The 15,005-nt window shown below is 34.6% G+C and overlaps 2 protein-coding genes across 2 annotated transcripts in view; one reads left to right on the top strand and one right to left on the bottom strand.

Annotated features, from left to right (window-relative positions):
* Positions 1-1,641: 1,641 nt before the first annotated feature.
* Positions 1,642-2,394, top strand: LOC131658161 (uncharacterized). Its single transcript, XM_058927490.1, has one exon. The coding sequence runs from the start codon at positions 1,642-1,644 to the stop codon at positions 2,392-2,394; it is 753 nt and encodes a 250-aa protein (XP_058783473.1).
* An 11,587-nt stretch (positions 2,395-13,981) lies between these two features.
* LOC131661612 (uncharacterized) overlaps positions 13,982-15,005 on the bottom strand; it is a 62,135-nt gene continuing 61,111 nt past the window's right edge. The window contains exons 3-4 of the mRNA XM_058931209.1: positions 14,794-14,979; positions 13,982-14,288 (exon numbers count right to left, since the gene is read on the bottom strand). Coding sequence (XP_058787192.1) covers positions 14,803-14,979 — 177 coding nt within the window. The 3' untranslated portion in view covers positions 13,982-14,288; positions 14,794-14,802. The remainder of the gene's footprint in view (positions 14,289-14,793; positions 14,980-15,005) is intronic.

Genomic DNA, 15,005 nt, shown 5'->3' with positions numbered 1-15,005 from the left:
TCAAGTAATTTTCCAAAATTTAATAAGTATGTATGGATGGGTTTAGAGAGTCGTTTACATGGAACTTGATTATGCGATTACATGTATGTATATGCTTGTTGTAATTCTATGAAGTTGTGATGATTGAATAACATGACAATTATGAAGTGTGTATTGTTTTGATCGAGATGGATGTGATAATCGTGTAGTTGAGATGATTATGTGATATGATGAATTAATGAATTATGATGTCATTTTGACTACTCGTGGTCGTTGATTATTGTGAAATTGTGCATCATACATTCATAGCATATTATAGGACGATAGTCCAGTGACGTCTGCAGGAAAATGGTCCAGTGGTGGCATCAATCCCAATGTGAAAATTGAGTGCGATATTCTGAAGTATTCTGTTTCCAAGCATGAATCGTCTTATTGGCGGGGATCTTTGGAGAACGGTGACTGAGTCACTAGTGAAGTGTTAGTACAACGTGCATAAGTCTATTGGTGTTGCATTGCATTGTTTGTGACATTGCATGATTGAATGATGTTTAATTATTCGTGATGCAAATGATGAATTAATTGATAAGTGTGATTGAATTATAAGATGGTGTTCAAGTGTAAGTATGTGAAGCATGAGGATACGTTGTATCGGTGTACGGGTCGTTGTTGATTATTTGTGTACCACTACTATATTTATTCCTTATGTCTTATATAATAATTATGAGATACTCACCCTTTATGTTTGAATGTTTCCTCCATGTAGGTAACGCGCAGGTAATCGGGAATAGTCTGCGGAAGTTAGAGGATAGCTTCATGGAGTCATTTTATCGTTTGTTTAGAATAAAACGGGAGTCTTCCCCTGATACGTAACATCGGGGTTGGGATCGTTGTTTTTTTTTGGAACTATTATGTTTCTCTTTAATTGTTTTATTATGATGAATTACTTTTCATGGCATTGTGATATTTTGGGTTATGGAACTTGAACGATGAAGTTATAAATGATGTTTTATAAAGATATTTTCAAACTATGAATTTCACTGCGATACAATTGATGTTATTATTATGTTATTAAGAAGTGTTTGAATTACATAGTTTTGAGAACCCATGTTACAGAGCGGGACGATTATTCATGAAGGTGACACCCCCGTGTGTAGGTTTTATTTGATTTAATTTGTATCATATTGCAAATATTTTACGTGGGTTAGAAGGGTGTTACATTAGTGGTATTAGATCAGGTTGGTCCGTCCGACTAGGTTATTGAGTCTAGAGTTTGATAGTTGATTACTGTCGATAGTTATTCTAACCTTGATGCTAATTTTGGTGTGAACTGAGTATGGCTGGGAGAAACGACGTTGCGATTGCTTCTTCCTTGGAGGTTGTGGCTCAGGCTATGCAGAATCAGCCTTATGATGGAGTGATCAGCGAGTCACAAAGCTTGAGTACCTTCCAGAAGGAGACTCCGCCTACTTTTTGAGGTTTGTATGATCCATATGGAGCACAAGAGTGGCTTAAGTAAATCGAGAGGATCTTTCGAGTGATGGATTTATCTGCAGCATAGAAGGTACGTTATGGTACTCATATGCTGGATGGAGAAGCAAATGACTGGTGGGTTGTTTTAATTGTGGTGAATATGGTCATATCAACACCCAGTTCCATACGCAAATGAAGGATGCTAATGCTGCCAAGACCAATGGTAGAGTGTTTGCTTTGAGAGGAACAAAAGACTTCAAGAAGGACAACTTGATTCGAGATACTTGTTTAATTAACAGTGTCGAATTGGTTACTATTGTAGATACTGGTGCTACTCATTCGTTTATTTTGCTTGATTGTGCTACTATGTTGGGATTGGAGTTGTATTTTATGGATGGTAGTATGGTAATAGATACTCCTGATAATGGTTTTGTTACTACTACTTTTGTTTGTAAAGGATGTCCTTTGACTATCTTTGATAAGAGTTTTGTGAAGCATTTGGTTTGTCTACCCTTACACCAAATCGATGTGATTCTTAGGATGAACTGGTTGAAGTACAACTATGTTCATATAAATTGTTTCAATAATACGTTGAGGTTTCCAAAGTTTGGTAATGGTGGAGGATTGATGTTGTTGACTTCTAAGCAAGTGAGTGAATGCCTTAGAGACGAGGTCGTGATGTTTGCAATGTTCGCGTCGTTGCAAAGTGACCGTGAAACTGCAAGTGTTGAACTTGTGATTGTCTGTGAATTTCCTGAGGTATTTCCATATTATATAAGTGATTTGCCCCTAGAACATGAATTAGAGTTTTCTATAGAGTTGATGCTAGGTACGAGTTCGGTATCGATGGCTCTTTATAGAATGTTGGCTTTCGAGATGAATGAGCTGAAGAAGCAATTGGAAGAGATGCTCGAGAAAAAGTTTGTTCGACCGAGTGTTTCATAGTGGGGTGCGCCTGTGTTGTTGGTTAATAAGAAAGACGAAAGTACTAGATTGTGTGAGGACTACAGGAAGTTGAACAAAGTGGCTATCAAGAATTAGTATCCACTTCCAAGAATTGACGATTTGGTGGATCAATTAGTGGGTACTAATGTTTTCAGTAAGATTGATTTGAGATTGGGTTATCATCAGATTCGTGTTAAACTGGATGATATTCCGAAGACGGCTTTCCGAACGAGGTATGGTTATTATGAATATATGGTGATACCATTCTAGTGTCGAATGATCCAAGTGTTTTTATGGAATATATGAATCGAAATTTCCATTCCTATTTGGATAAGTTTATGGTGGTGTTCATTCATGATATTTTGATTTATTCCAAATCGGAATATGAACATGTTATGGTGTTGCAAGTATTGAAAGAGAAGAAGTTATATACAAAGTCGTCTAAGTTTGAGTTTTGGGTGAAGAAAGTGAGTTTTCTTGGCCACATGATTTCTAGTGGTGGAATTTATGTGGATCCTTCTAAAGTTGATGTTTTGTTGCAGTGGGAGAATCTAGAGTCTGCGACTGAGATTCGAAGCTTTCTTGGTTTAGTTGGTTACTATCAAAGGTTCAAAGAAGGATTTTCTAAGTTTGTGGTACCATTGACTCAGTTGACTCGAAAGGGTCAAGCTTATGTATGAGATGTTGCGTGTGAAGGGAGTTTTGTGGAAATGAAGAAAAAGTTGGCGACCTCTCCGGTATTAATTTTGCCTAATCTGAGTGAGTCTTTTGTAGTGTATTGTAATGCGTCAAAGATGGGCCTTGGTGGTGTATTGATGCAAAATGGAAAAGTTGTTTCTTATGCTTCTAGACAACTTAAAGTTCATGAGACGAATTATCCTATGCATGACTTAGAGTTGGTCGATATGGTGTTTGTTTTGAAAATTTGGAGACATTATCTTTTTGGCTCTAAGTTTGAAGTGTTTAGCGATCACAAAATTTAGAAGTGCTTATTTGATCAAAAGGACTTAAACATGAGGCACAAAAGATGGATTGAATTGCTGAAGGATTATGATTTTGAATTGAGTTACCATCCTGGTAAAGAAAATGTGGTGGTTGACGCATTAAGTAGAAAGTCTTTGCATATGTTGATAATGATGATGATGGTGCGTGAATTAGAATTAGTTGAACAATTCATAGATATGAGTTTAATGTGTGAATCAACTCCTAATAGTATGAAATTGGGAATGTTAAAATTGACGAGTATTATCCTTGACAAAATTCGAGAAGGGCAAAAATCCAAATTGAAATTGGTTGAGCAGTTAACATTGATTAACCAAGGTAGACGAGGTGAATTCCGAGTTGATGAGAATGGTGTGATGATATTTGGGAATAGAGTGTGTATTTCAGATGTTTCAGAACTTAAGAAGAGTATTCTTGAAGAAGGACGTAGAAGTGGCTTAAGTATTCATCTAGGTGCTACGAAAATGTACCAGGACTTAAAGAGATTGTTTTGGTGGCCTGGCATGAAGAAAGATGTTGTTGAGTTTATTTATGCTTGCTTAACTTTTCATAATCGAAGGTTGAACATCAGAAACTTTATGGGTTAATGTAACCGTTGAACATTCCAGAGTGGAAGTGGGATAGTATTTCCATGGATTTTGTGACGGGTTTACTGAAGACCGCCAAGGGAAATGATTCTATTTAGGTTATATGGATAGGTTGACTAAGTCTGCTCATTTCTTACCAACGAATATTAACCATCCTATTTCTAAGTTAGCTGAGATTTATATTGAAGTGATTGTCAAATTGCACGGGATACCATCGAGTATTGTGTCTGATAGAGATATGAGGTTTATGTCAAGGTTTTGGAAGATTTTGCAAGATGCGTTGGGTACTACATTAAGATTGAGTTTGGCGTATCATCTGCAGATGGATGGTCACACCAAGAGGACTATTCATTCAAGAATTTTTTTTGAGGTCTTGTGTGTTAGACCAAGGAGGATCTTGGGATAGCCATTTTCCATTGATTGAGTTTACTTACAACAATAATTTTCATGCGAGTATCGGTATGACACCGTATGATGCATTGTATGGTAGAAAGTGTAGAACTCCGCTGTGTTGGAATGAATCAGGAGAGTTTGATGTACTCGGACATGAGATTGTTGAGGATACCATTAAAAAGATAAGGATGATTCGAGAGAGGGTGAAGACTTCTCAGAGTCGTCAAAATATTTATCATGATAAGAGGAGGAAAGCACTTGAGTTCTAGGTGGATGATCATGTATTTTTTAGAGTTACAGTGGTAACTGGTAGGGGTGGAAAAACGGGCCAGGTCCGCCGGGTCGGTCCGTTTGACTCGCCATTTTGGACGGGTTGGGCTGAGGTTTTCAGCTCGGTACCTTAAGTTGGCCCGCCCCGCCTAACCCGCTTAAAAAAGCGGGGCGGGGCGGATTTTGCCCGCGGGATTTTTTTTAAAACTTTTTATTTTATTTTAGAATTAAAATAACTTTAACTATAAAAACAACACTCTTCTCTTAAGATTATGTTGACTGATGATTGAATTATAATTATAATATTATTTCTATAACTTTCTAATACAAGTGTTGATTGAAAATTTTGAAATAAAATAACACTTATATGGTATGCATATTTATTAAATTCTCAATACATTAGCTTACATGTATTTTTTAGAAATAGATGTTGATTTTAAGAACATGAAGGATTTGATTAGTGTATACGTGGGACAAATTTATGATTTAACTATTAAAAAATGGTCAATATTAGAGTCTATATGATATAAAAATTGAGAAAGTTAGGTGCTGATATTTTATGCAATACTATTTTATGCATTGTGATGTATTATGCAATGTAATATTACTGTTTGTCTTGTGTAAATTCTTAATTGAATTCTTTTAGTAGTTACTTTTTATGCATTGTGATGTATTTATTTTTATATTTTTTTTTATTGTGCTTGAGTTTATTTCATTTTTTTTGTTGTAATTGGTCTTTAAGACATGTTGAAGTTATATTGTGTGTTGTTAAGAAAAATCTTTTATCGACCTCTTTGGTAATAATAAGAAATTTATAAATTATTTAGTAAATCAAATTGTAAAATAAATTAATAAAATTGGCGGGCCCGCCCGCCAACCCGCCAACTCGTTAGTAAACGGGGCGGGCTTGACTTTTGATCTCGGACACCTAAGTTAGCCCGCCCCGCCCCACCCCGCTTTTGGACGAGCTTAAACGGGGCGGGCTGCCCGCTTTACCACCCCTAGTAACTGGTTTCGGTAGAGCTTTGAGGTCGCAAAAGTTTACGCCGTGTTTTATTGGTTCGTATCATATTTCATAGAGGATGGGTGAGGTGGTCTATCGGATTGCTTTGTCGCCGTCACTTGTGAATCTTCATGATTTGTTTCATGTGTCTCAATTGAGGAAATACATTTTGCATCCTTCACATGTGATTCAAATGGATGATGTATAAGTGAGAGATAACCTGATTATTTAAGCGTCACCAGTGTGAATAGAAGGACGGGAAGTGAAACAATTGTGAGGTAAAAAGATAGCCTTCGTGAAGGTGTTGCAGGGTGGACCAGTGGGTGAAAGTCTGAAATGGGAGCGAGAAGATCATATGACATATTCTTGTCCGTTCTTGTTTCCGCTAGGTAATTTTCGAGGGAAAAAATTCTTTAAGAGGGGGAGAGTTGTAATACCTCAAAAATTAGATTTAATTATTTAATCTATTATTTGGTTGTTTTTGTGATTATATGAGTCATTGTGATTTATCGATGAGTATATGTGATGTTTATGTGACGTGTGATACCTAAGTGTGATGTGTGTGGGGTAGTGAAATTAAGGTGTTAGTTAGATTAATAAAATAAATATAATTCTAATTAACATTACTATTTAATTAAAATAAAATAAATGAGATAATGTGAGGTGGAGTTAGTAAGGGAACAATAGGGATATCATATTAGGGGTTCTAAGTCTAACTAAGTAAATAGAGAAAAAGGGGAGAATATTCATTCAACGTATACTTTTTGGAGAAGCGTGAAAGAAAGAAAAAGTTAGGGTAAGAAGAAGAGAAGAAGAATCGACCGTAGAATTTAGAAAGAGAATCATGCTAACCTATAATCTAAGGTAAGGGGGTTATCCTAATTATTATATTTTCCTTAAGGAATTGATAATTGTAGGTTGGGTTGTGTATTGGGGTTTTATGATGAATTTGATTATCTTGATGAACTATGACGATGTTTGTTTGGATTATGTTATTTGTATGTTATGGGATGTTGTTAATTGAGGAATTGGTGAATGATGACATGAACTGTAGTCAAATTCACCATGTTTATGGATTTGAAGGTCTAGGGTTTAATGATGGGTATTAAAGTTGTGATGAACAATTGGGGTTTGATGTTTGTAATGATTAATACATGTTAGAACTAGGTTAATATGCCTTAATTTGCAGGGAAATAATGATTAAAATAGGTTTTGGGGTGGAAAACTCTGACTGGTATAAGGCTATTGGCGTAGAATTTTTCTGCAGAAATCATAAAGCGCACTTAGAACGCGCGTAGCGCGGGCAGGGGGAGCTTAGCAAGGGCCACTGGGACGAAAAATGTTATTTTTGAAAAATGATTTCGGATTATGGAAGCTTATGATTTATACTAATTTTCGAGTAATTTTCCAGATTTAATAAGTATGTTTGGATGGATTTAGAGAGCCGTTTATATCGAATTTGATTATGCGATTACATGTATGTATATGCTTGTTATAATTCTATGAAGATGTGATGGTTGAATAACCTGACAATTGGTGTTGTTTTGATTGAGATGGTTGTGTAGTTGAGATGAATATGTGATAAGATATGATGAATGAATTATGATGCCATTTTGACTATTTGTGGTCGTTGATTATTATGAAGTTGTGCATCATATATTCATAGCATATTATAGGATAATAGTCCAATGATGTCTGTAGGACAAATTGTCCAGTGATTGCCTCAATCCCATTGTGCGGATTGAGTGCGATATTGTGAAGTATTCCATTTCCAAGCGAGAATCAATCCTATTGGTGGGGATCTTTAGAGAACGATGAATGAGTCATGAGTGAAGTGTTGGTACCACATGCATGAGTCTTGGTGTTGCATTGCATTGCTTGTGACATTTCATGATTGAATGATTTTTGAGTATTCGTGATGTGAATGATGAATCAATTGATGGGTGTGATTAAATTATATGATGACGTTCAGGTGTAAGTATGTGAAGCATGAGGATACGTTGTATTGGTGTATGTGTGGTTGTTGATTATTTGTGTGCCATTACTGTATTTATTCCTTATGTCTTATAAAATAATTATGAAATACTCACTCTCTTTCTTTTTGAATGTTGCCTCCAGGTGGATAACGTGCAGGTAATCAGGAATAGTCTGCGGAAGTTAGAGGATAACTTCGTGGAGTCCTTTTGTCGTTTATTTAGAATAAAAAGTGAGTCTTGCTCTGATACGTAAAATCTGGGTCAGGATCGTTGTTTTGCTTTTTTGGAACTATTATATTTCTCTTTAATCGTTTTATTATGATGAATTACCTTTCATGGCATTGTGATGTTTTGGGTTATGGAACTTGAACGTTGAAGTTATGAATGATGTTTTATGAAGTTTAATAAAGATATTTTCAAACTATGAATTCTGCTTCGAGATAGTTGACATTATTATTGTGTTATTAAAGAAATGTTTGATTTATATAATTTTTAGAACCCGTATTACAGAGTGGGACATTTACTTATGAAGGTGACATCCTCGTGTGGTTGTTTTATTTGAATTAATTTGTATTATATTGTGAATATTTTACAAGGGTTAAAAAGATGTTACAGATCCAGCCACTATGAAATTAAGGAAACTATGGAACTTAGAGAAATCTATCATCCTTCTAACATCAGGATAGCTATATACTTCCTTAGCTTCTTATTACTCCAACCTCTATAAACTATAGTGTCTATAATTTTCCTCCCTATTCGCATGGTAGCTTTCTTCTTGCCAAAACTTTTATTATTTATGAGATTCCATATTTCATATATGGCTTCCAATTTGATTACAGCAGCCTTTGCACTCTTTTCCTTAGTGTGATAAATTAACCAATCGACCTCCTTGTGCCAATCTTCAGGTCTATGTTGAACCTGCATCCACTCCTGAATTTCAACCCAAATCTTTTTTGTAATGGGGCATTCGAAGAACAGATGCTTTATTAATTCCCCACCTGAGCAAAAACAACATTTCATATTATCTATCATTCCAAACTTGAGTAATCCATCCTTAGTGGCTAGTCTTTCATGACATACAAGCCACAAGATAAAAACTGCATGGGGTTATGCAATATTGTCAAACATTAAGCCCCTTCATTCAACCTTTTAAGTAACTTTCTGCAATATTCTATAAACTCTGCCCATGTTGAACTTACTCCATTCCATGACTTCGTTCCACTCTCCCATATTCTTTATATCATCTCTTTGCTTAAGAATAACCTTCATAATCCAAGTGTAAGTAGGCTTAATATCAATATCCATCATGTGCTTATGCTTCATATAATAAGCTTGAATTCATCTAACCCAAAGAGAGTCGGATTTATCACTCAAATTCTATAGAAGCTTAATCAAATTGGTTTTGTTCCACATCTCTATGTCAATAATATTCAAACCACCTTGACATTTGGGTTTACATACTTTCTTCCACGCCGCCGATGACTTTCGACTACCTTCAATACCTCATGTCTACAAGAAAATACGACAGATTGATTCTATTTTTTGAATCACACATTTGGGAAATGGGAAGCATTGTAGCCAGTAGTTAGTAAGAGCAAATGTTACACTCTTAATAAGCTGCATTCTCCCTGCGTATGTTAACATCCGAGCAGTCCAATGTTTGATCTTACAGTCAATTGGATCCACTAGCGGCATAAAGTGATTACTAGCAAGATTTTTTTCTAGGTACCGGTACCCCTAAATATTTGAAAGGTAGATGCTCTTCCTGGAATCCTGTTGTGTTAAGAAAATTCGGTTTAGCTTCCAAATCAACTCCAACACAGTATAGTTTGCATTTCACGGGATTTACTACCGGCCCTGTTACCCTTGAAAATCTATTGAATACATTCATCATCATTTGAACCGATATCTTATCACCTCGCGAGAACATCACAAGGTCGTCTGCAAAGCACAGATTTGTAATACTCAATTTTTCACATTTTGGATGGTAATTGTAATTACTATTCTTCTACATTTTGAATAAGTATCTGCTGAGAGATTCCATCACCACAACAAAGAGTACATGCGATATGGGATATCCTTGTCTAAGCCTTGTCTTTATCTCCATAATTTCAGTACACTATCCATTAACATTAAATCTATAAGAAACAAATGTTACCACAACTATTATCCATTCGGTGAATTTTCTTGGGAATCCAACTTCGTTCATGATACTATGTAAGGCATTCCAATCTACCGTATCACATGCCTTCTAAATCATAGCCGATAGCATTTAGCGCCTTGCCCATTCTATTGGCTGTGATTTTGGAGATTATTTTGTAAAGAGTACTACAACAAGCAATCGACCTATAATCCTTTATCCTTTTCACACCACTATGTTTTGGAATTAGAGTGACCATTAAGCAATTAGCAGCCTTATACATTATATTATTGACAAAGAAGTATTTGACAACATTTATTACATCACTACTAATTACTAACCATGATTTCTTGTAAAAATACACCCCATAACCATCACACCTAGTGACTTATCATTGTCAATACCTTTGAGAGCTAACACTATTTCATCTTCTATAACATGCAAAGTAAGTAGGTCCATTTGGTCTACATCTAGCTGGGGGCTTACCCTCGTTGCATTTCTGTCGATCCCCTCGAGGTCTGAAGCAGCCTGGCCCATCAACTTTTTTATAAAACATCACAACTTCATTTTCTAATTCCTTATGGTTATTTGCAAAAGAGCCATCATCTTTTTTAATGTTGCACATACTCTTAAATAGTTGCTTAGCCTTTATGGATGCATGAAAATATTATTTATTTCCATCACCATATCTCAACAATTCTATTTTTTCCCGTTGCTTCAGCATCTTAGATTCCATATCCATCCATTTAATTAAATCGTCAAAGCAACTTTTGACCATTTCAATCTTGGTTGCATTCATCCTATCAATTATAAGATCTTTTTGTGTAGTGGACATAGCATTTCTAGTTGTATCAATGTTTTTTTCCATGTTTGGTAAAGGGTTACTTAATTTTCTGATAGGGATGGGAATAGGCCAGACCGGCCTATAGGGGCCTATAGTCTAGCCTATTTAAGGCCAGGTCAAGTCAGCCCTATTTGATAAAAAGGTCATGCTTAGACTTTTTTAAAAGCCTATTTAATTACATAGACCAAGCTTAGGCTATTAAAAAAGCCTATGAAGCCTTATAGGTCGGTCTATATTTTCATATATATTAAAAATAGTCTAAATAGGCTGGCCATATATATATATATATATATATATATATATATATATATATATATATATATATATATATATATATATATATATATATATATATATATATATATATATATATATATATATATATATATATATATATATATATATATATATATATATATATATATAGAGAGAGAGAGAGAGAGAGAGAGAGAGAGAGAGGGGGATCATTTGACACCGGTGTCAAAGTATTAATTTTGACACCAAATCCTATCTTTTTATTATTATTAATCTAAAGGTTAAGATACATTCACTTTTAACTAACACATGAGTTTTTTAAGGAAATATATCTTAACCTTTGAATTGTTAAGAATAAAGGAGTAGGATTTGGTGTCAATTGATCCCTTCTCATATATATATATATATATATATATATATATATATATATATATATATATATATATATATATATATATATATATATATATATATATATCATATATATATATATATATATATATATATATATATATATATATATATATATGAAAAGAAGTTAAATAGTCCAGCCTAAATATTCCTATATAGGCCGACGTATAAGGCTTTTTTACGTAGTACGGATTAATTGAAAACCTTAATGAGAAAGAGGCTTTTAAATAAGATTTCAGACCAGGTCGGGCTTTTAAAAACGTCAGACCAGGCTGGAAAAAAAGAGCCTATAGAAGGCCATAGGTCAGGCTCAAGCCTTGTAAATTTATCGTAGGCCAGACCCAGGTCTTAAAAAGCCTAGCCTAACCTACTCCCACCCCTATTTCCTGATACTAGGCTGAAGTATGAGCAGCTTTTTCCATACCACAACCATTGTTCTGCCATTTACAGGAATATTCCAGCTACTCCTTACAATCTCAACAAAATTATCCAAATCAGATGGGCAATTAATGAACCTGAAGGTGTGAGTTTTAGCCTGTATCTGCGTATTATCCATGAGAACCAACATGGAGTGATCCGACGTATTGGACTCCATATTTGTCAAAGTAGCATTCACATATTGTTGCATCCAATCAACATTTCCCAGCACTCTATCTATTCTAGAATAAATAGGGTTATCTTGGTATTTGTTTGACCACATGAAATAATCACCTCTACTCTCAATTTCATATAGATCAGTATTACTTATCATATCAACTATGTCGATGTATTCTCTTTCAGATACCTCATTACCACCCACTAAATCTTCTATTTTAACAACATTGTTAAAATATCCAATAATCATCCATGACCCTTGTTGTTGAGAGTTCAGTCTCTCAATATTATGCTAGAGTTTTTTCCATAGATGAAGGTGGTTATGGGCATATATTGTTGCCAACCAGTGCAGGAAATTCCCATTTGTATCAATTATTCTGCAGTGGATCATTTGGTTTATGCTCTCAACATAGTCTATCTTAATTCGATTGACATCCCAATAGATCCATAGCCCACCATTCTCATGCCTCTCATAATTATCTCTCTCACTTTGCCCGCTTTATTCAGCCCCTGCACATTCCACGATACTATCATGGGACTTCCTCTAAGAACACTAAGGCTGGTCATTTCTTAGTGTCTCCAACAAATTCCCATGATTGACTTTTGATGTGTTAGTTGGGTCCTTACCACTATGATTACTCCAGTTAGTTCGATGTCCTTTCTTTCTAACTTCATACCATGTAGCAGTTGGAGATTCCTCTACTATTTGATTTACTATATGCTGATTATTTATAAGAGTTACGGACTGATCTTGTATACCTTATGGCTGAAGGTACTGGTTATTGTTTCTGTTATCTCCTCTCGCGATGTCTTTTCCTTTGGTGCCCATTGTTTGACAATTTTTTTTTGCTTCCCTCCACACACGTGACCAATCTTGTGACATTTAGTGTAATATGGCGGTCTCCATATTCCACCGATTGTTGCATCTTTTCACCATGTTTGTCTGTGATTGTAATTTCCTTAACAAGCTCTTATGTGATATTGATCTCAACTAAAATTCTCGCTTAAAAAATTCAGTACCAGTTTGCAGTGCATTCATGTGTCATCAAAGGTGTACCTAGTACACTCCCAATCTTTCCTAAACTTGTGGCTCCCCATAGATGTAATGGTAATTGAGGTAGCAGAATCCATATCAGGATGGTACGTAACATATATTTCTTCAAATTAAAGTTCGGTTTCCATTCAGTTAGCAGCATTGGCATGTTTCGTATTGTGTATTGGCCATTCCTCAGTACAGCATCCCCACATAGGCTAGGAGTGTGTTTGGATTGGCGGTGGACAGAATTGATTACGAGAGAATTGAGTTTGGTAGAGTTGATTTCAACAGAATTGAGTTTACAATAATTGAATTGTATAATTACCATAATGGTTCTGCGGTGAAAAAAAATAATTTTGAAAGAATTGATTTTAATTAAAATTGAGTTTAATATAAAGTGATTTATGTTTGGATATATTCACAACAAAAGTGATTTGTATGAAAAATGTTATTTGGATATTTTTATCAAAATGACTTTTGAATGTGTAAATGACGAAAAGGATAAAAAAAATATGGTAAGAATTAAGGATATTGTTCAATTTAAAGGCAAAAAAAGAAAAATTGATGGAAAGGAAGAATTAATTCTTAGACTTGATTTCAAGAAGTTAGGAATTGTAGCTTCATAAAAAAATCAATTTTGAACCACAAAAAACATAGTGGTGGCAGACTGTTTGAGAATGCCAAACACTCCAGAATTGATTTTACAAACCCATAATTGATTTTGATGTTTTCTACCGGACAACCAAACATAGACGAAGTAATTGATGAAATGAAAATTAAAGAGTAAAGAAGAAAAATTTAAAAGAGTTATAATAAATACTAGTAATATATAATAAATCTATAAATGATTCTACTAAACTCAAAAGCTAGGAATTGCAGCTTCTACTAAAATTGTTTTTGAAGGAGGAGAATTGATTTTGGAAAAGTATCCGAACAAGGAAAAAAAACAATTTTCAAATTGAAGTGGACTACAAATGCTTTTGAGGCTTGTAGAAGTCAATCCAAACATACACTATATATCATTCAAGACTAAGATATATTCATAACAATAAGTTTATCCAATTATACAGATAAAGTTAAATAACTAACATTCATGCCATTAGATTGCGTGAAGTGACCCAAAAAGTGAGGTTAAAATTACAAAATGTTGTAGCAAATATAGCATGCACAATCAGTCATTTTTAATTAACTACACCCTGAAGTTATAGTGTCAAATGACACAAGAAAGTGAGGTTAAAATTGCAAAATGTTGTTGTAGCAAATATATCATATATAAACAGCAGTCATATTTAATTAACTACACCCAGAAGTCCAAGCCTACTTTCACCCCCATGTTTCTAACAACTAAAATCAGCAGCAGGTGGGTGCAGTGGACATGAATTCCTGCAAAAGGTAAACATATAGAACATTACTAATTCATGGAGATAGATTTAAAAGTCACATGTACAAGCATGAGTTGCATTGCAAAAACTATGCTTCCAAATTCCAAAATTCGATATACAGTCATTGAAAATAAACCAGTTCTAGTGGATAAGATAAAAAGGAGGTTGAAAGCTCTATGTGAACCTAATCATACAAAAAAACAGTGATCTGTACCAGAAGAAAAAAGGTGTAAAAACTGCATAAGTAAATGCAAAAGGGAACAAAATCCTTGTAATAATTTGTAGATAACATCCGAACACAATGGTTGCATGTACATGACAACAAATCATTCATCAAAGATAAAGAACACAATGGTTGCATGTACATGACAACAAATCATTCATCAAAGATAAACAATAATAGAACTGATTCAAAGGATGCTTCTATCAATATAGTCTTAGGCTAGTTTGAAGAGTGAAGACCAATTCTTCATAATGGCAAAATCAAATATATGTAACATTATTACCATGGTGTGTTAGGTTTTAATGGCGCACGAATAGACCTTGTGTTCTCCCTTCGGTTTTCTTTGTACTTGTGCCTGGAAAGTTGTGGCATTGCTATCGGAAAGATGTGTGGCTTGAAAGGTGATGTAATACATACCACCAGCTCTCCAGGTTGTCCTTAAAATATCAGCCAGCACAAAATTTGAACCCTAGTTATAATCAAGTATACCATATT

The sequence above is a fragment of the Vicia villosa genome, linkage group LG3 (genome assembly GCF_029867415.1).
Source record: "Vicia villosa cultivar HV-30 ecotype Madison, WI linkage group LG3, Vvil1.0, whole genome shotgun sequence".
Lineage (NCBI taxonomy): Eukaryota > Viridiplantae > Streptophyta > Magnoliopsida > Fabales > Fabaceae > Vicia > Vicia villosa.
The sequence above is the reverse complement of the archived record's forward strand: the minus strand, read 5'-3'. Positions and strand labels throughout refer to the sequence as shown.